Here is a 23,968-nt window from a genome sequence, read left to right as displayed (position 1 = left end):
CTGATCCAATGAAATTCCTATGTATTTGGGTGGTGAAAATGCCGATGGTAATTGAAAATTACCCAAAACCGACGGCTTGCCCAAAGCGGCTCTTTCACTGGCAAAATAACTGGCCGCCGCCGCTGTACCATTTGCCGCCAGCATATTGTGATTGAGGGTTTGCAGGAGATGTGGATGGAAACTGTGCAGCAAGTGGGAGCCATAACTGCCGACTAGTGACATGTTGTGGAGATCTTTGGCGTCAGGTAACTGCAAAAAAGGGTACTGTAAATGAGTAGAGTTGGGCGAATTTCTATGTTGAGGCAAAGATTACAAGAATTATTAGGAATTTCCCCTCACCATCACTTTTATACTTTTTTCGTGTGATATTGATTGGTTTGTAGTTCAATTGACAACATAAGCCATGGGTCAAGTGTGATGTAAAGATGAAAAATGGTAAATTATGCAAAAGACTAAAACTATAGCAAAATATTCATATGGTCAGTTTGAAGATAATCCCCTTCTTCGGACTGTTGATAAGGGTAAGGGGTTGAAAAATAATAAAAAAGTAAATATTGGCAATAATCATTAATACATTGTTGTTGAAGGGGAGATAAAAAGGGTGTCGATTTGAGATGTGTTACATAATAAAAAATATATCCCTTTACTTCTATGACCACATCCAATCTGCCTCACCCTCCCTTCATCTAAAAGATGACCATGCAATAATCGGTCTAATGATTTTTTCACGGATAATCTCGTCTTTAGTTTCAACACAAGTTCCTAAAGACTATCTGAAATATTTTTTGGTGCCACTGAACGAGAATGTTTTAGTGTTCGAGGAAGGCATGAATATTTTTTGGAGTATCTACAGCCTGTAATTTTGCCAATAAGGACATACTTATATCAAATGGGTTTTTATTAGAACACGTCATTTAAATTGTCAATTCAATTGACTTATATGTCTAATAAAACTTTACTTTACATGTTTTGAATAAGGAACAAGATCGAATAAGAACCAAAAAAATGCAAAAAAAAAAAAAATTCAAACCTTAATATTTGTAAAATTTACTACAACCAAAATTTTACTGAAATAATTTATTAATTTCCTTTTGTAGCACTGCCGATACGAATTTTCAGATGGAGATGTCTTGCAACTCATTATACATACATACTTATGTATATCCTCAGTAAATTGTTGTCGCTGAAACTTTGCTATGAGAATGCCCTGAATGCGGAAAAATAACTTTTACTAGGAATGTGTGAAGACGTACTTTCGAATTGATGACAAAAAGTTTGTTAAAAACGTACTTGTTGAAATGGTGATATTAATTTCAAGTACTCATATCCATCTTCACATTAAAAGCCATCTATGAAATGTAGGATTAAGCATTATCAGCTGCTCAACCAAAATGAAATGTGAAAACGTACTGTGATAATCGTACAAAATATATTCAGTGATTTCGAATCTCAATACGATACTTCAAACTTGGAGTAAAGTTATTAGGTCCCAGAACCAACTTCCATCCTGTGTACGGCGGAAAGGTAAAGAATTTCTAGAAAAGTGACTGCTAAAATGATGTGTTTATATACCGAAAATGTGACAATTCTACTTCTACATATTACTGATCATCATTTTTGAAGAAGATTATAGGGGTTTCCAATAAGGACTTGACATCTTTTGTTAGTATAACGCAAACCATTTGAGATATTTCAATAACTTTATTATCGGCTTGAAGTATTGCCAAAACATTTACATATGAATGGAATGTACGAAGTCGAGGTACGTTGAACCCAATTTTCGATAACTAGGCCTCACATTTAAGCCGAAACCGCGCTATTTTTCGTTCAATCTTGACTCTGAGTTTCTCCAACGTGATTGGCTTGTTTGCATGGACCAATGACAGGACTAAGCCCCAATAAAAAAAGTCTAGAGGCGGCAAACCGACTGGGGCCGTTCTTTGAGAAAATACGCTCACCAAACTTTCTCTTCTATAAATCGTTTGAAACAGAAACTGTGAGGATTCTCTTTCTGCATGCTTCTCATTGCCAACAAGGACTGGCGAACTTTTTTTTATAAAATGCAAACCATTTGAGACATTTCAAAACCTTTATTATCGGCTTGAGGTGCAATCAAAACGTTATGAATTGAATTCGACTTGCTTCATATGGCCACCGCGGGCCCTATGAAACCTTTTTCAAGTTCAATGTGGGGCGCTGAGCACTCCCATCCTTGTCGGCTTGTTGGCATAGACCAATGACTTGACGTAGCCAAAAAAAAAAAATAGTCTAGAGGCATCAAATCTCAAATCGCACGAACGAGGCGGCCAATCGAATGGACTATTTCCTGAGTTAACGCTCATTAAACTTGGCAACTTTATTAATAACACTGTGCAACATTTTTAAGGTGATCTTGTGCAAACAATTCGAACTGAGGATTTTTTGAAAGTACAGACCCAAACGACAAGAAACACTAGTTGGGTTTTGTTGTGTCAGATCCAGCTTGGATTTTATGGCCCTATCTAAACATGGTTAAATATTGAGTTTTTTAATAAATTCGGGGCTTTATCTCTGAAACCAATGCGAATCTTCTTCTGACCTCTGAAGCAAATTTTTAGATAAGGACAAGAATAAAATATTTGGAGAAATAATGAACTCGAAAAACTGCATTTATTGCCTCAAATTTCAAAATATATGCAAAAATTCCACAATTTTTATATATCTCGCATCGTATCTCCAAAACCGTTAATTTTTTCTGAATATTTTCTTTTGCAAAAATATTCCCTGGAATGTAATACACAACTCTTCAGAACATGCCGTAGAATGCCTCTATCCCGTTGTTTTCAGTACATTTTTCAACGACGATTTAAAAAATTGTCAATAATGTAGTGAAATCCGAAATGCGAGAATAAGTTACTTGGTTCAACTCCCAATAGTTTAGCCGATACTGACCAGAATTTCAGCAATTACGTAAAATTTTCTATATTTTATAGATTTTGATGCCCTAGATGGAGTTTTTCTTATATGGTGTTTTCAAGAGATAAGTTCTACTAGTTTAGGTCTACAATATTACTAAAGACAATAAGGACAAATTCCTATTCGTTTCTGAGATAAAGGCCTGATAAATTCAAAAAAGCGTAGATTTAGCCCGGTTTAGATGAGGCCATCAAATCGGAACTGGATCTGACAGGACAAAACCCTACTAGGGTTTTTGTAGTCTAAATATGTACTTTCAAAAAATTCATACTAAAAGTTGTTTGCATTTTCAGTGTTGCATAGTGTAATACAGAAACAATTTGAGACATTTTATTAATTTACAATAATAAAGATATTTCAAAACCTTTATTATCGACTTGAAGTACAATAAAAACTTTTACGAATGGAACTCGACTTCCTTCATACGTACGCCGCGGGCTGCTTTCCATCTGTCAATATTTTTGACCCAATTTTCGATGACTCGGCCTCACTTTTCAAGCGAAACTGTGGCTAGTTTCCGTTCAATATTAGCTATGAGCTCTTCCATCGACGTTGGCTTCTTGCCACAGACCAATGACTTGATGTAGCCCCAAATAAAATAGTCTAGAGGCAACAAATCTCACAAACGAAGCGGAAAATCTGCAGGGTCATTTCTTGAGAAAACAAGCTCATCACAGGTTATCTTCAATTATTGTAATGTATGTTATTGTAATGTATGCTGTGTGGTTTGCGAAACCGTCTACTTGAAACCACATGTCGTCCAGGTCCATATCTTCCAATTCAGGCCAAAGTGAGCATGGTGCAGTAGCGTTGTCAATTCACGGTAACGTGACTACTGACATCGGTGGCGAAGAAGTATGGCCCAATGAGGCCGCCGGCATGCAAACTGCACCCAACAGTTTTTTTTGTGGATGAAATGTGGATTTTCATCAGATCTATAGCGCATTATTTGCTTATTCGCGAACCCATTGAGCTAAAAATGAGATTTGGAGTTAATGCTCATAAAGTAGCGCGGTCACGAACTCTAAATTTATGTAGTAAATTTTTATAATTTGCTGATGTTGTTCGTTCGTGTACTTTACCACGATGAAAATATTGAGTTTACGATGAAAATATTGAGTTTAATTGACAGCGACAGTTCAATGATTAGTGTAAGGTGTGAATTAAATTCAAAGTTGTCAAGTTCCTATTGAAAAACTCCTTATTTATTGTGGAAGATTATAGAGAGTGATCCAAGACTGAGATGATAGGTCATTGCCTCTTGATAGGACTTGAATTTTTTGTAGACTAGGTTAAAAAGAGTGTAGAGGAATCACAATATGTCCTGGTGGACATACATATACATAAGACAGAGTAGTTTAGACTAGATTTTTTGAAGAAAGGGGCTGAAACATTACAAGGCCTTAGCTTTCTTGCTACACAAAACTTAGGTAAAAATTCTGATGCAATCGTTTTGCTAAGATTAGGTTGATATAAGGGAGGAAAATATCGGCAAAGGTCCTAGGGACATATATTAATCCAGGGGAGACCTAGAAGTACATTGGACCTTCTTTACAAAGAACATCCTTATAAGGAATAATTCTCTACAGCGTATTGTCTAATAGACCAAAAATAGGAATTTTCACCCAAAATAGTCTCTTTAGAACGTATTATATAAATTTTTAAGGAAATATCTACAAAAATCCGACGATCGATAATAATAAAATTTTCAAATAATAAAGGACATACAGAGCCACAATCCTGGATTTTTTGTCGTTTCTCTACCTCCAACATATATTTTCTCGGATGTTCATACCATGCATTTGGTCTTGCTAGAGGAGAATGAAAATAATTCTCCAAGTGGTTGACCACTTGGTAACTGAATTCCTAAGCCACGTTAACAGTGACAAATACTCGGTAATTATAGCTCAAACCCCCTCTGATAATGAGTTAATACAATCCGAAGGATACAACGGTATATCGCATCCAGACGACAGTTCGACTAAAACCCCATTTATTTTGTGGTTTTAAGTCTTTGGCTTCATACGGGTATTCCTGGAATGACGAAAACAAAGCCAAGTGTTAATGGTTATCATTTAAATACTTTTCATTAGAGGTGGTTACGAGTTGGGGAAGTGTTGTTGTGTATGTTGTTTGGTTGTGACAAGTCATGCCAACCATGCTACCAAGGCTTTACAAAGCAGTTAAACTTCTACTCATCTAAATCACAGGACCAGTATGTTTGTCAACACAAAAATCCCCACCAACTGAGAGTAATTGATGTCTATGTTGGTGATATGTACATTCACAACGTATAATACCGAGGAGGTTGGGGACGAACATTGACATTGCGGAGCCTGCTGCTGATACAGATTTGATAAGTGTTAATTTGTTGCCATAAATTTACACATCGTAAGTCGCCTCACTTTGTGTTTCTACTGAAGACTTTAATAAAATTATAACACTTTGCATTTACAATAAAGTCGGGAAATTGGTTATTGTGGGTAAAGCGTAAAATCATTTTAATATGATGTTTAAAATAAATTATGTCACGATTTTTATGAGTTTCTTAAATAAAACACACACATAAATTGTAATCGATAGAAGGGGAGGATGTGAAAATGGGAAACGAAAGAAAAACACCAAAAGCTATAACACAAGTAGTTTTTTTATGCAAATTTTCCACATAACAGACTTTTCCCATCAACATCTTCCAGCAGCACATCAAGTGTCATTCATGCATGAAAGAAAAGCAATTTCACTACAAAGGGAAATTCGCAAAAAAAAAACAACTTCCTTTGCCACCCTGCCAAGGCACACTTCTCTCCTCACCCCATATATGTAGCATACCAATATCGTATATAGATACATATGTATGTATGTTTAACTTGTAAACGATATGTTTAGTGGGTTATTGTCATACCCACATATCCGTAAGAAATTACTTTCCAAACATCATCAGTTACATCCTTTTAAGGATAACACCCATTACAAGTTTGTAACAAAAACACACACACACGGAGCAATAACAACCCCCTTGCTGTCATTTTTAATGAAAACAACAACACTTTTACCCACCATATAGGCATAAACAACATCTTCTGTAACTTGGATTGTTTGAGGAAATTTGTGATTTTTTCCAGTTTTAAACGATTTACTCATGTCGTGATGATGACGACGATGATGATGATAATCGTTTGGTGATGGGTCGTTTGAAATAATGACAATATTTAAATCCTTTGCCATAAATAACACAATTGTACTTAAACATGTGCAAAATATTTTAGCTAGTTTTTTAGACCATAAAATATTTAACTGAAAATTACAATGATGTTTAAAAATCGACTATGGGTTGTTGCGGGTGGGTAAGGGTGAGGAAACAGAGTTAAAATCTTAAAACTCATTGTATAGAGGTGGATGCATACGAATGTAAACTACCCGTGAGTTTTTTCATTCTGCCGTTTACAGCCTGTTTCACAATGTCTAACGAAAATGAAATCGAAAGAAAAACTACTTAACTTGTGTATGATTTATAAATTTTGTAGTTGTTTCGAAGCAAAAACAAAGTCAAAGTTTAGGTCTTTTTCGTTCGAATTCATTTTTTTTTTCGACATAGTGAAGCAGGCCCTTTAACTTAAATGAGAAAGTGAGAAATCTCACAGAGAGTTATATTCATATTTGGGCTGATAGTATTTCATTGGATTTGTTATCAAACAAACATCGATATTGGATACAAACTCAAGGTTACAATATTCATAAATGTATAAAATTTTCCAATATAAACTTCTGCAAAATACTTGCACTCTAATTTCTTGAAATATAAATCCAAAGCAATCTGGAAAGAAATTGCTAACAAAACTGGACATATTTTGAACTTATCTAACTTTCATACAGATCCTAAATTTTTTTTTAAAATTCTCCTTCTTTTGTTCTCCCCATTTCCATTTATACGGAACTGTTAAGGCTTACCAAATTGTTAGAAATAATTCTCATTGGCTCTAATTCAATTGCTCCGGTATATTTTCTCCTAAATTTCCATTCTGTATGGACAACATTATTCATTTAAGCCATAACAACAAAGTTATGGCTTTTAATATTCTTCAACCTGAGCACAATTATTTTGTATGGTCACACAATAAATGTCCCCATAATTTGGCATGAAAGCATCTATTATACGGGAAAATCTACCCTCTCTCTCTACCCATTGGAAAGAAGAGCATTAGGAAAATAATAAATATGATAAATGTTTATAATATGTGGATATCCATGGTTGGGTACAGGTGTCCGTTAGAACGTATTCTGCAAATTCAATTATACATCTATGTAGAAAAAGTTCTGAGATCAGATACTTTTCCATTATTCGAAAATAAAAGAGAATTAGCAAGTGTCCGCTACTTCGTTAGCGGAAACAGTTGGGGTTTAAATACGGCAAAACGATAACAGTATTGGAATCGAACAGGTGTCCGTTGGAACGTATACTGCAAATTCAATTATACATCTTTAGGGAAACTTTATGTAGAAAAAGTTCTGAGACCAGGTCGAAAATAAAAGAGAATTAGCAAGTGCCCGCTACTTCGTTAGCGGAACAGTTGGGTTATAAATACGGCAAAACGATAACAGTGCCCTTTTTTGTAACAGATTTATTGTTATAATACAGGGTTTCTAAAAAGGACATGACGGCTCGTTTACTTAAGTACAACGCCAACCATTCGAGATATTTCTACAACATTTTTTAGCCTTGAAGTACAATTGAAACATTTATGAAAGGAACTCGACTGACGCCACAAACACGTTTACATTTGTCAATACGTTGGACCCAATTTTCGATGACCCGGCCACACATCCAGCAGGAGCTGTCGTTGTTTCCCATTCAATGTTGGCTCTGAGTTCTTCCAGCGTCATCGGCTTGTCGGCAAAGACTAATGACTTAACTTATCCCCAAGAAAATAGTTTAGAGGCGTCAAATCGCTCTAATGAGTCCGCCAATCGATTGGGCCATTTCTTGAGATAGTACTCTCATCAAACTTACTCTTCAATAAATCAATTGTAACGTGTGCTGTGTGGCTTGTGGCAACGTCCACACATGTCGTCCAGGTCCATAGCTTCCCATGCAGGTAGCGTCGGCGGCATGTCAACTGCATAAACAGTTATTTTTTGCATTAGGTGTTAATTCATGAAACACAGGTGGACTTTCATCTGACCAATACCATCAGTGAGCATAACATAGCATTGGACATCTTCATCACAATTCAGGTACACCAGTGCGGGTAATAAACCGATAAAAGTGTTATTAAATGTTCATTTTGGATAAAATATTTGACGGGCAAATATCCGAATTGGGTACTTATAGAAAAGTAGTTAACCGGGACAGTTTGAACTCATATATGAAAAACTTTGGGGATTTAGGTTGTGAGGCAATTAAACGGGAAAGGTAGTTAAGTAGAGAGGTAGATAACCGGGGTGAAGTGTAGAGTTGGGCAATCTAGTTCCCGGAGGGGATCGATCTTTCTAGTTCATTTTCCCAAAAGGAACTAGTTCCTTAAAGTAGTTCCATAGTTCCGACATCGATATAGTTCAACGAATTTTTCTCTTTCATCGTTCTTTTCATTCCAAATAGTTCCGAGACCGAAATAGTTCAACTAAACTTTCTCTTTCATCGATCTTTTCGCTCCAAATAGTTCCGAGATCTAAATAGTTCCACGAATCTTTCTCATCGTCGCTCTTTTTGTTTTTTTTTTTTCGTTCCAAATAGTTCCGAGACCGAAATGTTTTCATTGTTTGGTGGATGAATTGACATAAAAATAAATTGCAGCGAACAAACAGCAACAACGAAAGATCGACGTAGGCGTTAAACTGAAGGAACGAGAAAAACGAAAGGAACTATATGAACTAAAGGGACTATGTGAATGCAAGAGCTGGATATAGTTCCAATAGTTCCTTGTCCGGAATAGTTCCTTGGAAATAGTTCGTTCCGGAACTACACAACTCTAGTGAAGTGTATTTTGCTTACTGACGAACTCATTGAACCAAAAATGAGCTTCGTCAGCAAAAAATGAGCTTTTTGGAGTTATTGCTTTAAAAGTTACGACCACCGACTCCGAACCGGTATTATTATTTTTTTTTAATAATTATATATAGGGCTGTGTTCAAAAATTATTTATATCTTATTTTCAATAGGTCTGTTCCTTTACGTGCAAGAATTTTCCAGTTTTACCACTTTTTATTCGAAAAGCGTTCCTTTAGACACCATATAATTCATATGAGAGCAGTTTACAATTTTTACTACTTTTGTCGGTTTTACCATTTTCAAAAGTAAAGGAACAGACAACATATATATAAAAAAAATTATACTTTTTTATAGATCAATTAATTTAAGTAATTAAAATTCTATACTTTTTTATAGATCTGGACTGTTATAAGAAATTTCGTATGGAGATGTTATTTCTGGGATTTTCGTATTACATTTCTCTATGAAAAAACGTACTTTTTGAAATGGTGATATTCATTTAAAATAACTTAACGTTTTTCAACCTTCAGAATGTAACTAAAACTTTGAGTAAATTCATTCATCAATGTAAACATAATTTTAACTGGACAACAATTTGTAACAGGTTATTTCATAAGCTTTGGGTACAAGTTATTCGTTGCTGTTCCTTTATATATTCACCGCTTATAATAAATTATCTAGGCACTTTAGGATTTACTTATGTACAAACTTATAAATCCCCGTATGTGTAAAATCTTGAATCTGCTCACCTTTGACAAGGTCTTCAATTAAACTTGATACTTCATGTTTCTTTAACGTTCAGATTCAATAGAAAAAATACCCTCCGAGACCTCATTACTAATATAACATGACTTAACAAGATCCACAGCTATTTAAAACGAAACCCCTCAATTGTTTTATTGAATTAAAAAATATAAATTAAAAGCATGTTTTTTACTGTCTTTTAATTTAAAATGTCTTTTGTAATAATAAAAAGCCATAAATCTTGTTAAAACAAACTTTGTTACGCTCTGCCGCTCCGGTCGACAAGAGACAATTGAAACCCAACTACAAGTTCCATTCAATTATTACAAATCCATTGAATAGCAAATAGATTTACAAGCATTCATTGCTAATAAATTCCTCTAACAACAAACGTTACCGCTTCATGCTGCTACCCAGCAAACAAGCATTGATCGAATGGTCGTTCAAGTCTGTCCATACAAAAAATGCTAATAAAAAATGACAACAATGTCTTGATTCCAAATTGATTTTAATCTGATTTCAGTAAAAGGCGAACAAAAAAACTTACCCCAGTTTTAAGATAAGTTTGCAAAATTTACATGGCTAATGATAGCCAAACACAGCTGGGTTGGGCTGGCTTGGCTGGTTGGTGTGCCTTCCATTAGTAGACGACAATGCAATGAGGATTATTTGTGTAAAGCTTAAATTTGAAATGAATAATATGCAAATCACACTTGTTCTAATGGAAGAGAGCAAGTGGTTTAACACTTGGCTCGCAAGGATCAGCAGTTTGTTTTAGCGGTTTTTCATTACAAATGATGCATATCACCGTCACATAAAATCAAACAACCCTCAGTCAATGGCAAAGACAAGTAACAAGCGACAGACCGACAGACAGACAGACACAGTTGGTATTATTGAGACAACTAATAATAGCAAAAGTAAACAATAGCCAAATATTTGTCATAAAAACGATGAACACAGATAATAATGCAAATATTTCCAATTGCCTTGGGGTGATAAAACCACCCCGGGCTTCGCCAATTCCTCAACTCCCAAGTGTTGACAATTTAACACTAAATAGATAGGCAAACATAACGATGTGGCGAACAAACACGCACACCGTAGCTAAATCACTGAAACTGAACAGGTCTAAGCGTACGAAAAAAGGAAGAGGAGGAGCGGCCAAATTAGATTTAGAGAGGGAAAGCCCTTTGTAAGGACACCTGCTAACCACCATATTATTGTTGCCCTGTTTTTTCTTTCTGTTAACTTTTATGAATTATTCCACAAATGAATTATGACTCTAATATTTCGTAACATTGCAGAAAAACAAAGAGACAATTTGAATTATCCTCGAAAATATTGATGTAAATTGAATTTGGACAAATTATCACGGAAGGGAGAGGAGGAGAGAGATTGTGCAGCTGGTGGTTATAAAATCTACTTTTTAATTCGAATTATATTTTCATAATAAGGATGACTTTTTCGGGTTATTTGGAAGCTTTGTACAATTCTTAGAGGCCGTTCTGAGAAATCTGGTAGATTATCCTCGCTATTAGGAATAATAAGATATTTTATACAGGGGAATAAAAAGCTCGGGTATATTATTCACGATACGTGGATGATAATGATCGCTTATCTAGGTTAATCGAAGAACTCAAATAGCTTATTTAGCTTTATTGAAGCGTTCTAATGCATGAAACGGTGCAGAATCATAGATCCTGAAGGAAAAGTGAAATCAATTCCGGGCAATGTTGAAATTAAAACTATGGTAAATAATTCCAAATATCATGATTTACCAAACTTAAAAATTTTTACGGGACACATTTTCCCAGAAAAAATTTGCAAGTTCTCAGTCACAGAATACGGAATACGTAATGGAAAGCAGTAATCGATTTTCTACTTTTCGATTTTGGTTTAAAACTAAAAATGGTCTGGCAGTTATTTCAGTTGGCCTAAAACTCGACATTCGTCCTTTCATAACCGCTCACAAATCGATTATAATCGATTATTCCTCGATTTTTGAGTTTTCTTTCGAAACTGTAAATCCGCCAAAACTGTAAAACCGCCAAGTTAACAATCTATGGGCAAACTGGAAAATCGAGCACAAGATAATCGATTACAATATTTTCCCTCCAGACAAAAGTCGGCTACGATTTTTAGAATTTTGACTGCATATATCCGATAATCGATAAATCGAAAATCGACTTGCCTATCCCTATCACACAACTGTCAAAAAAATCTCTCTCAACTCGTTCTCTTTTAGTGGACAATTTTGTTATCCAACAGCCTTCAGTAAAACTTTGTACGAATTTATAAAATTTTTTTGGGTTATCGTACAGACCTATTGTGTGGCTTGAATAATCAATTCGCATCATTGAAAACTTTTATAACTTCTCCTAGTCATTTCTATGACCCAGATAACTTAGATTATTTCAGTCTTGTTGACTTTGCAATGTCAATTAAAAGTCTCAGATAACTTATTCACGTCAATTGAAAGACTCAGATAACTTGTCTACGTCTGTTGGACTACTCAGAGAAGTTATCCACGTCAATTAAAAGACTCCGATAACTTATCCACCGCAATTAGTAGATTCAATAACTTATCCACTGTAATTAGAAGACTCAGATAACTTATAACTTCTCCTCGTCATTTACATGGCTCAGATAACCTATCTACGTCAACTAGATGGCTGAGATAACTTATCCTTGTCAATTAGAAGACTCAGATAACTTATTCACTTCAATTAGAAGACTTAGATAACATATTCACGTAAATTGTGAGACTAAGATAACTTATCCACGTTACTTAGACGACTTCAACAGCTTATCCACATCTATTAGAAGATTTAATAGCTTGTCCACCTTAATTAGAAGACTCTGATAAGTTATCCACGCCAATTATACTACTCAGATAACTAATTCACGCCAATCAGGAGACTCAGATAACTTAAGCGGGGTACACACCATCATTCAAAACTGACAGACAAGACAATTTTCTGGCAACTAAAAATACAAAATATGTAAAGAGGTTAGGAAGTAATTATTCAGCTAGACTTTGGTATTGACAAAATAGACCTCGATGACTTTCAGTTTTTTGGTTTTTGTTATGACTACTCACATAAATTATCCAAGTCAATTAGACCGCTTATACTACTTATCCACGTCAATTATAAGACTCAAATAAGTGATCAACGCCAATTAGAAGACTCAGATAAATTATCCACGCCAATTAGAAGACTAAGATAAATTATTCAAGTCAATTGGACAACTCAGGTATCTTATCAATGTCAATTAGAAGACTCAGATAAATTATTCATGTCAATTAGAAGACTCAGATAACTTATTCATGTCAATTAGAAGACTCAGATAACTTATCCACATCAATTGGACTACATATATATGTTATGTATACTCAGATAACTTATCCACGTCATTTCTACAACTCAGATAACTTATCCATGTCATTTCTACAACTTAGATAACTTATTCACTTCATTTAAACTACTCAGATTAATTATCCGCGTCAACTAAATCACTTATACAACTTATCCACGCCAATTAGAAGACTCAAATAAATTATCCATGCCAATTAGAAGACTCAGATAACTTATTCAAGTCAATTGGACTACTCAGGTATCTTATAAACATCAATTAGAAGACTCAGATAAATAACTCATGTCAATAAGAAGACTCAGATAAATTATTCATTTCAAATAGAAGACTCAGATAACTTATCCACGTTCATTACAAGACTCAGATAACTTATCCACGTCAATTGGACTACATATATATGTTATTTATACTAAGATAAATTATCCACGTCATTTCTACGGCTCAATAAACATCAATTAGAAGACTCAGATAAATAACTCATGTCAATAAGAAGACTCAGATAAATTATTCATTTCAAATAGAAGACTCAGATAACTTATCCACGTTCATTAGAAGACTCAGATAACTTATCCACGTCAATTGGACTACATATATATGTTATTTATACTAAGATAAATTATCCACGTCATTTCTACGGCTCAGATAACTTATCCACTCCATTTCTACAACTCAAATAACTTATCCACTTCAATTGGACTACTCAGATAAATTATCCAAGTCAAACCACTTATACAACTTATCCACGTCAATTAAACTAATCTGATAAATTATTCACTTTAATTAAATGGCTCAGATAATTAAATAACGTATTGAGTGCCTCAGATCACTTATCTATAACACTCCAATCCCTCAAATAATTAACCAAAGATCATATACCCGTTATTGAGATGACTAGATTCACTTTTCCAATTAATAAATTTGCCTCAGTTGTTTAGCCAAAGTTATCTGCATTTCTCAAATAACTATTCAGCATCATTCAGAGCCTAAGAAACAATAATATTTGCCAATATTGAAAAATCAGGTCAATTTGTATATTGCTTCCTTCCCACAAACCTGTAAATTATTTACTGCATTCAATTTCCTCTCATATTCTTATGATTCATTTTGATTTATTGAATGGTTTTATAAGCAAATGTTGTCCATCAAAACCGTTCAAATGGTTTGTTAAAATTATGGCATGTAAATGTTGCCTTATTCGCGGTAACATGTGTGTCAAAAACACTGTTTATATATGGTTGCAATTGTGTTGCAGTTTATGAATTCTCTTTATATTCATCATGTTTGCTTTTACAACAGCAAAAAGCAATGTTCTGCTACTAAAAGCGAAAAAAGAAAAGCGGACAAGCAATTCTATTCGGGTTATGATTGATACAAATGAAGTAAGCAATCAATTAGTCCACCAGAGTAGACACTTATTCGGGAAAGAAATGGACGTCATTTAGATGATCCAGTTATCTTATCTACAAGATTGAGAATGTTGAATAAAATATCTACATAGTTTTATAAAAAAGATTTGACGATTTTTATTTTAAATATCGTAATTTTGACGATTTTTCATAAAAATAATCTGGCAGCCCTGGACCTAGACAACATTCGATGGATGACTATCCACGTCATTTAGGGAACTTGGATATCATGTATACAATATTGGAGTGCTTCGGATAATATTTTTATGGGATAAGTGCTAATCTTGGCAAGTTCATGATGTATTTTTCAGGAGTTTTTATTTGAAAATTCTAAGGACAAAAATACAATATTTGTGTTATACAGCTTTTTGATTCTGCGTTTATGTTTAGTTACAATTAGTTTTCTATCGCATTTCCAATAAATATTATTCTTAATATGTAAAAACGGGACTTCACAACACAGATTTTATAATTAAGAAAAATAATTACTAGTAATGTAATTACAGAACTGTATAAACTTAAATGATTGCAACTGCATATCGCAATTTGGTATTGTCTTTATCCACTTTGGTGTTAATAGAGTTGTGTATTCTCTCTTGAATTCGCAAACTTTCGATTTGTGTTTAGTCTGAGGTGTTAAGATATTCCTGCTTATTTCCCATTTAAAGTTAGTGTTTGCCTAGGTTCTCTAGAAAATAAAAACAAACGTCAATCCTATTAACAACTACGCTAAAGGAGACAATTAAGTACAGAAGAACAGAGGAGGACCATAAAATGGTTAACAACTCAATATTTTTAATTGTTGACACATTTTAACTATTTAGTGGAAACAAAAGTACTTCTCCTTAGCAGGGCTCATTAAGGAAAGCTAATTGGCAGAAGACATGCTGAGATAACTTTTGTTGATTTTCTTGGCAAATCCCTACAGGATATCATGCTGGCAACAAAATGTAATGTGTGATAAACTTATTGTTGTTTGTCGAATATCTCGCTTCCATCTACACTTTTGGTGGACATATTGATTCGTTGTTTAACATACTCCGCTATTTAAGATCGTATTTTAAATTTCCAACAACAAATTGTGGCGCGAAACTTGTTTGTTTCTTTGTTGTTGTTGCTGCTGCTAGTCCTTTAAAAGAGATCATGGCCATCCGAATCTGATCAAAGTTTTAAAATATTTTTCATCATTTGTAGCATCAGCGTCATGATCATTGCTCATGTTTATGATGACAGACTTGGAAGAGCCACAATGCCATTGCTGCTTTTGGAAGCAATTCAGAGGAGTTGAGGGGGAAACAGTTTTAGAGTATCAAAAACAATCACACATTCATGTGGCAAACTTGGACACAATCATAAATTGTCAATACAAAAATCTACACACAATAGACGGCCAGTAGTGGACAGACGAAGAAAACAACGGATGGATGGTGCAACCAAACATACTAAACTGTGGATGTAGAATACAGGAATATTGGGGATCACCGCAGACTATTGATTGTGAAACCGTTTACTGTCAGATCTGTGGCAAGACTTCAACTTGAAAGTGCTTAGTGGCTGGCGTTGCTATTGCCGTGTGTACACAAGAATGTGGGTTATACAAATCCAGTGGCTTTGTTTAGAGGAACATATCAGCCAACCTCTTTGGGTGTGCTGATTTATTGCGGTCAAATAAACTGCTACCATAAGCGCGAAATTTTAAATTCAAAACTAAAATACATTCATCCATCTATCCCATCCATCGGACCATCGATTGAGTGTAGAACTCAGTCAACAAGCATTGTTGTTAACTCCGTTGTTCTTTTTAGTATTCAACCGACTGAGTTTATGGCCCCCATAACAAAGACTTGCTGGTGGTGGCTGCTAACCTATTGATTGTCCATTGCAAGGTGAAATTTGTAGAGTTATCATAAATACAAAATACCAGCCAGTTCAGTTTATTTTATAAGCTAAGCTTAGTGTATCTGCGGCTTGGTACATCTGTTTGTTTGACCAATTTCATTGGAACTTTGTCAAAGTTGTGTCAGTTCCTCTCTTGTGGTAGACAAAATGTTTTCGATTGTTTTGCCTTAAATTGAATTAACTCCGCCGTTGTTTTGGAAATTTACTTAAAGGTATGAAGAAGAGTTGATTTGGTGGCAAATGTTCAGAATATTTGAGTTTCTTACTTTAAAAAATAATGCCGCCGACGCTAAGCATTTGTTATGAACTCATCAATGGATATATAAGTTGTGGCAATGACGAAATTAGCAGAGGACCAGTTCTTCGTTTTGATATAAGTTGACATCCATTTGGAAATAATTTATCAACGTTTTATAGATAACTTAAACTCCATCTATGGATAATTTATGATTTACAGATAATTTGTTATTCATCTGGCGGTATTTTAGTATTAATTAATTTTTACAAATTTGAACAACTTCCGATTGATTGGGCCTTCAGCGTATGATAAGTCGGAACCCACTTGGAAGGAAATCGTGGAATACTAAATACGAAGTTTGTATGTCATTGAAGGGAATTTGAGTTGCTTTACAAATTACTGAAAATCTGCGAAGTATTATGTTTCTTAACGCCGTTGTACTTAACAACTGCGAAGCTACGTGTTTCGAAACGTTAAAAATACGCATTTTTAGCGCAGGTAAAAAGCAAACATGTATCATTTTTATTTCTGATACATTTAGATGCATTTTCGAGGAACAATTTATGAGTGTGCAACTGAAATATTTTGATGAAGTTTAAACAACACAACGCAATTTTCCGTATCGGTCTATATTTTGAAGACTTCTCTTACTGAATAATTTGCCAGTTTAGGTCATAGTGCAGATTTTAGAATGCCTACTTTGAACGCAGACAGTCTGGGATTTCAAAATACTCCCAGGCAAGTTCAAAATCAACGATCGTTAAATCTACCATTGTTGAATACATTTCCTGAGTATTTCCACTACACAAAACCTCGCCACATGCTATGTCGTACTATCTTTAGGAGCTCAACATTTTTCTTTTTACTTCAAATAGAGCTGGGGCTGGTTTCTGTTTCTATGATAATTTGAAATTAAAAAAATTCATTTCACATTTGCTTCTTTTACAAGAATTTTCGTTTCATTTTCATATTACGAAAATTGATATCGGGTTTCCATATGTGTCCACTTTTTACGTAGATGACGGACTATATTCAATAGGAAAGCAGTATTCTGGTAATAAATATTAATTTTTTTGTAGTCAAAATCTAATATATTTTCATATTTCCTTTTCCCGAAATATTTAGGATTCAAAATTAGGGACTCAGTTTTACTTATATTGGAAGATTCAGTAGCGTTTTTGAGTCGAATTTTATACTGTACAATAAAACAACAATGACTATTAAAGATATCCGTTTTAACGTGGACTTGATTTAATTATATTGCGAACTATTTTTTTTTTATTTTAAGGAAAAAGTTTAGTATTGAATAATAACATATTTCTTCTTTATTTCAGGTATTTATTCTAATAACTGTAACAACCCCATATTTCTTTTGGGATCTGAACTGGCATTTCATGGAATTTAATATAAAAACGTGCTTTTTGAAAATGGTGATATTTACAAATCGAAAAGTTATTTATATAGACTTTTTGCTCAGCGTTTAATGTAACGAAGCCATACACAGAAAGCTATGTTTACAAATAATTGTAGATATTTTGGTCCACCCATTCCATCATTAAAGTAAGTACAAATAATTCCAGCAATCGAATTTGTAGCATTGTCGATGAATAATACCTTTACCACAAGATCCCAGCAAAATTTGAAGGAAGGGGTTCCATGCGATGATGTGATTTCATGGCATCTTTTGCGTTGGTTCAAACGAAGTCGTGAACGATCCGATCTTTTCAGCAGCATTTGAACCCATGCAAAGGAAGTCGTGAAAGATCCGATCTTTTCATCAGCATTTGGACCCATTCCATCGATCCAATAGAGATGAATTTTGTGTTTTTATTTATACACATTTTTCCAAATATATAAGGTTAATTATTTACAATAGGCTTGATGTTGTCGGAGACTCGAAATCACAACCAACGTTGTTAAAACTCTTGCCGTAAAGATAATGTCATTGGAAAGGGTTGGTGAAAATGACATGCCAAAGCATTCGTGAAAATGACATGCCAAAGCATTGGTGAAAATGGCATGTCAAAGCATTGGTGCGAATGACATGCTTTGGATTCAAAAATGAATAGCATCTTTTGGGGTCCACGCTCATATAAAATTCATCGATGCTAAAAAGATGACATGCCAGACCAGTTGCACACATGATTGAATGGCATCTTTGGCATCGAACATTTTGCTGGGATGATAAAGATCCCCGCTTTGAAGTCAATACATGAAAAGGTCCGTAGTTTTAATGCATGTATTACCACAGTTATCCTAGTAACTATTAGCGATCGAAGGATTTAATGAGCCGTTTGTCATTTCATTTTTAATTCGTGTGTACTTAGAAATACAAATTGTCCCCTGAAATGCTCAAAGACGTAACCCTTTGAGGGTTACGTCTTTGGGCATTTCAGGTGACGATATATGGCTTAACATTTGCCAGTTGTATGAAAAAGTGTCATGTTTCTAACTCAAATTGTCGATTTATTTTTAATTTCGGAAGCATTTTTTCTCTATCAGCTCTTGTTTTCGAGATATAGCTCAGTGGGCCTATTCTGTAACTTTTTAACGACAGTCGAGTTGTTATTTTTATCGCCAGGTTTTGGGGTTTGCACTAACGATGGTGTTATTCAGTAACTTATGTTAAAATACTAGCAAAAATAAATATTTTAAAATGGTATCTCTGGAAATTGTTGTTGTCAAAAATGAAGAAATGAAAAATATAAAAAAACGTATATCCCACGAAAATTACGCAGTTTTATACCCTCCACCATAGGATGGGAGTATATTAAGTTCGTCATTCCGTTTGTAACTACTCGAAATAATCATTGTAGACCCCACAAACTATATATTCTTGATCAGCGTGCAATTATACATCGATACACGATACGATATACAGGTGGATGAAATTTTGGAAAACTCTATTATATGTATGTACGTAGGACTTTTGGTATTGAAAGCGGGCTATGTAGGTCCACGCTTTCGTATAGCCCCCATAAAAAATGACGCGTGACGCATCGTTGTTTTAAGGAATTTTTAAGATATTTGTCCCATTTTACCACCGAATTGGTTGTAATTTGATATTTTGTGTCTCCGGAGGCCAAAAAATATTCCTACCAAAGTTGGTTTATATAGGTCCACGTTTTGGTATAGCCCCCATATAACGTCCCATATAAAGTACGCGTCATTTTAATATATTTTGAATGTATTAGTCCCATTTGACAACAGAATCGGTTGTAACTTTGTATTTTGTGTTTCCAGAGGCTAAGAAACATTTCTATCATAACATTTTTATATAGGTCCACGTTTTGATATAGCCCCCATAGGACAATATCTCCCGATTTTCCGTATTTTGAAGGTTTTGGCCTCTTTATCACACAGAGATGGCTGAAATTTGGTATTAAGTCTTCGTTGGGGTTATAAAACTTTCCTCCAGAAATTTGTAGGTATAGGTCCACGCCATCATATAGCCCCCATAGAACGGTACCTTCCGATTTTCGGTATTTTGAAGGTTGTGGCCACATTCATCCACCGAAATGGCTGAAATTTGTATTGGAGAGTATAAAAACTTCGGCGTGACCGAACTTAACGCATTTCCTACTTGTTATAAAACTAAGTTGAATAAACTCTTCGAGTGAAAGTCCAGTGTATTCTACGTAAGTGTAAATGCGTTGCAATGAAACAAGAACTGCTTACGTGCAAGCGTCTTAATGTAGAATGGCGCATATAATTGGTACCGTATTGGCGAGAGGAGAAAAATTTCAGAAATAATGGTCGCGGCGCCATGAAGAAAGAGAAGAAGAGTTACGGTCAAAGTTTTTAGAAAAAGCCAAATTCACGCTGATTCGTTCATGTTTAAATGCAGATAACATCTGTTTCATGTTAATTGCAATAAACTTATTCACATACATAGATGTTGGTTGAACCTAAAGTTAAGACGAAAGCACCAGAATGATAGCATTAATAAATTTTAATTTTAAGGCGAAAAACACGTTTCTGTTTCATTTTGGTTTTTAACCTACAGTAGACTTCGTCTATAATAACGGTCAAAAATCCACGAAATTCGGTCGGTATAAGCGATCATCTCTGTAGTTGACATTCGTTTAAATTTTATAGGGCGGACAGAAATTTTGACGTTTCAATTTCGCCGTTATTATCAGTATGTCGTTATAAGCGATTGTCCAAGTCGCATTAAACCTAGAACCATTAGTCTCAAAACGCTTATACCTTCGGTGTAAATCTGTGATGGGAAATTCCATAATAGTCGTTGATAAGAATATCTTTCCTCAACCGACGGCATCATAACAAAAATTCTAGGCTTATCATTGTTTGTATTTTGCGAACTTACCCGTGAAGGAAATGGACGTTGTCCTCTTAGTGCTTCATGCAAACCGGAAGCAGCCTCCGATAAAACGACCAATGCTTGTGACGGTATGTGACTGCTTCCAAAGGCGTTACTTTCCATAATACAGAACAAAAACCAAAATGTTCCAATTCAAGGGAACGTGGTTTCAAAAGAACTTTTACGGGGATAAGTTTAAGGCTGAACTGTGACCTCAAACATGTAAACTAATCACAAGGTTAGGCTAGGAGGCATTTGTTTGTTTTTGCAAATTTGCTATTATTGCACAAAATACTTAAATTTAAACACTGGCACTAATTATGTTTCTTGTTTTAATTTATTGCTAATTATTTGTTGTTGTTGTTTTGTATTCACGTGACCTGTCACAATAATACGAACCGCCGCGCACATTCACAAACTCAAATTACTGCACATATGAATGTAACCAACAATGCATGTAATTACTTAACTACCAAACAATAATTATACCGTCGATTGGTAGTAGTTGTTGGCTGGTTGGTTGGGACGTTCAGTCACACTGCATCACACTTAACTTCACTTCATTCATTCAATTTGTTAAGCACTTGGTTGGGTTACACTGCCTGTAGTTTCCTATCACTCACTGACTACTACTGTTGCTGCTACCGCTCACTATTTGAAGCTACTGCCATTAACTGACTGACGACTGACAGTGTCGTTCGTTCGTTGTCTAGTTAAGTTAATTAAATTTGCAATTACTTTAATCGCTGTTGTTTTTTTCAACTCGTATTCGTTCGTTTGTGTATGTGCGTGAGTGAGCTTCAGTTGTAATTATGAATCTCTTTTTTTTGTTGTTGAGTGTGATTAATTTTTCATTGACTCCGACACAGAGTGATACACCCGCACGTACGTAAAATCTGCTTGGAACTAAATTGACTTTTGTATTTTGCTGCCCAGTCAGTCAGTCAGCAGCAGCCAGCCTTGTGTATGGCACGAGTAGGACTTGTTATTGAGTCAGTACATAAAAAACCAGTTCCATTTTTAGATACTTGCGCACAGCATTGCCGCCAGGGCAAGCAGGAGTAAGCAGCATGTACACACACTGACTGACTTGGGCCATTGGTCTGGTGTGTGGTGTTTTTGTCTACGCCCCTCATGGCTGGTGAGTATCGCTGATTGGTGCTCAGTGAACCGGTTTATTGTAAACATATGGTAGCTTGCCGCTGCTGGTTTATATTAATGTATATCACTATGGATGGAAAAGTGAGTGAGTAGTAGTGAGCTATTGCCCGTGTGAACATACGTTTGTGTGTTGCTATGTTTCCTTTTTGTTGTTGTTGCTTTGTTTTTGGTAAACTCAAGTGGTATATAGACTGACGACTACTACTGATGACTACCAGCAGCACAGGCAGTACTAGTGGATTGCTACTGCTATCACTTAGTTACTCTCACTCACACTCATTTGTATTATGGACTCGACTCTGGTACATTGAAATGGTTCTGTGGCTGAGGCTGATTGTCTTCGTTGTTGTTGTTGTTTGTTCTGTCCAAAGTAGATTGTGCTGGTTGTTGTTCTTTCGACTAAACCAAATGACAGTCCTGGCAACCAGATGTAGGTATATGAAAGTCGTCGTTGTTGCTGTTTGTTGTTGCCTTCGAGTGAGTTAAGTACACTTTAGTAATTTACAACATGTTCACAACTAACTCTTTGTGTCCTATTCCAAAATGGTTGCACAGATGGTTGTTGTCGTCGTTGTTCATTTTTTGTTGTTACTGTTGCGAATACTTTGCCATTTTTTGGTATTGTTGCCTTGTTGGCTTTTTTTTGCTTCTGTTGCTGTAAACTACAAAACGTGTCGTTTACCATGTTCATGTCCATCGCCATATCTACTATGGTTTTGTTGGTAATTCTTTGTGTAGCGTTTTTTTCTTCTTCCATTTCTGTTGGTTGGCTCTTCTGCATTTATCTGACAGTTGTAGTTTCGAAATCTTTGTTTATACCCTTAACTGTTTGGTTGGTTGATAGTTGTGCCTAGGCCATTTCTGTTCTGTTCTCTGTTTTGTTGGCCATGTATGTCACCACCTGGTGTACACTTTTTGGATATTTCTACAACAATTTTGAACTTTAAAGCTCATAAATATTTTTACAGCTGCGAAAACAAAGGCATTCTTTTTGGTGAATGGAGAAATTAAATTGTCTATTTTTGTTTCCATTGATTCTTTTTGAATCTCTAAAATCTTCACGTCTGATGAATATAGGGCCATTATTATATGTGTTCTTTTACTATCTGATGCATTTGAAAACGCAAAATAAACCAATTTTGAGGCATTAAAAATATAATTTTTACATTGAAAGTTTATGTCAAGAAGCTCCTCCTTGAAATTCAATCATCACTTTTAACTTTAAGTTAAGCAGAACGCTTTAAATCTGTTCGGTAAATCCAAAATATAATAAAAGAAGACTTGTAATAATGGGGGATAGTGTTCAAATTAGAACCACATATAGCAAATAAAAATATTAATAAAGCCATATTAATATTCCCTTAGCAGTTCAGGGTTTTTTGAGTTATGTAGAAGAAAGTAATCTGGGGTAACAGTTTTAGTTTTCAAGTTCTGATCATGGTGGTGGATTCTATATCCTTGTAGATCTCTGTAAAGACAACTGTAACTATACCATACCGATCGATTTTGGAATATGATCAAGCCAGAGCCATATCCAAAAAAATTATAGGAATTATTTGAATATTATTCGAATCAAGGTTGGTTTACGTGGTGGCTATAGCCTTCAATACCTAAATTAGTATGTTTACCGTTTTCGAAAACCACACCACTCGGGTAATGATAACAATTATAGTATATTGACAATTATATCCAGCCCAATGAATTGAGAAACCTCAGAAGGTCTCCCAGACTTACATCGGTTGCTTCAGCGAGATTGTGTAGGGACGGTAGTTTTTATCATCGTTACATTTGTGTAGGATAAGAACAGAGGAGATGTTTAACAGCTTCTTCCCCTTCTTCGTTTCCGCAGATGCGGCAGTAATCGTGGTAGGTAGGGA

At 35.0% G+C, this 23,968-nt stretch overlaps 1 protein-coding gene across 6 annotated transcripts in view; it reads right to left on the bottom strand.

Moving 5' to 3' along the window:
• tey (teyrha-meyrha) overlaps positions 1-22,017 on the bottom strand; it is a 41,895-nt gene extending 19,878 nt beyond the window's left edge. For 3 of the 6 annotated variants that reach the window (XM_073987311.1, XM_073987309.1, XM_073987307.1), the window contains exons 1-2: positions 20,937-22,017; positions 1-264 (exon numbers count right to left, since the gene is read on the bottom strand). In XM_073987311.1, coding sequence (XP_073843412.1) covers positions 1-264; positions 20,937-21,053 — 381 coding nt within the window. In that variant the 5' untranslated portion in view covers positions 21,054-22,017. The remainder of the gene's footprint in view (positions 265-20,936) is intronic. The other 3 variants (XM_073987312.1, XM_073987308.1, XM_073987310.1) reach the window with 3 other exon arrangements.
• Between the last annotated feature and the right edge of the window lie 1,951 nt (positions 22,018-23,968).

Source organism: Musca autumnalis, unplaced genomic scaffold, assembly GCF_047663935.1.
Source record: "Musca autumnalis isolate F117 unplaced genomic scaffold, ASM4766393v1 scaffold_4, whole genome shotgun sequence".
Classification (NCBI taxonomy): domain Eukaryota; kingdom Metazoa; phylum Arthropoda; class Insecta; order Diptera; family Muscidae; genus Musca; species Musca autumnalis.
The sequence above is the reverse complement of the archived record's forward strand: the minus strand, read 5'-3'. Positions and strand labels throughout refer to the sequence as shown.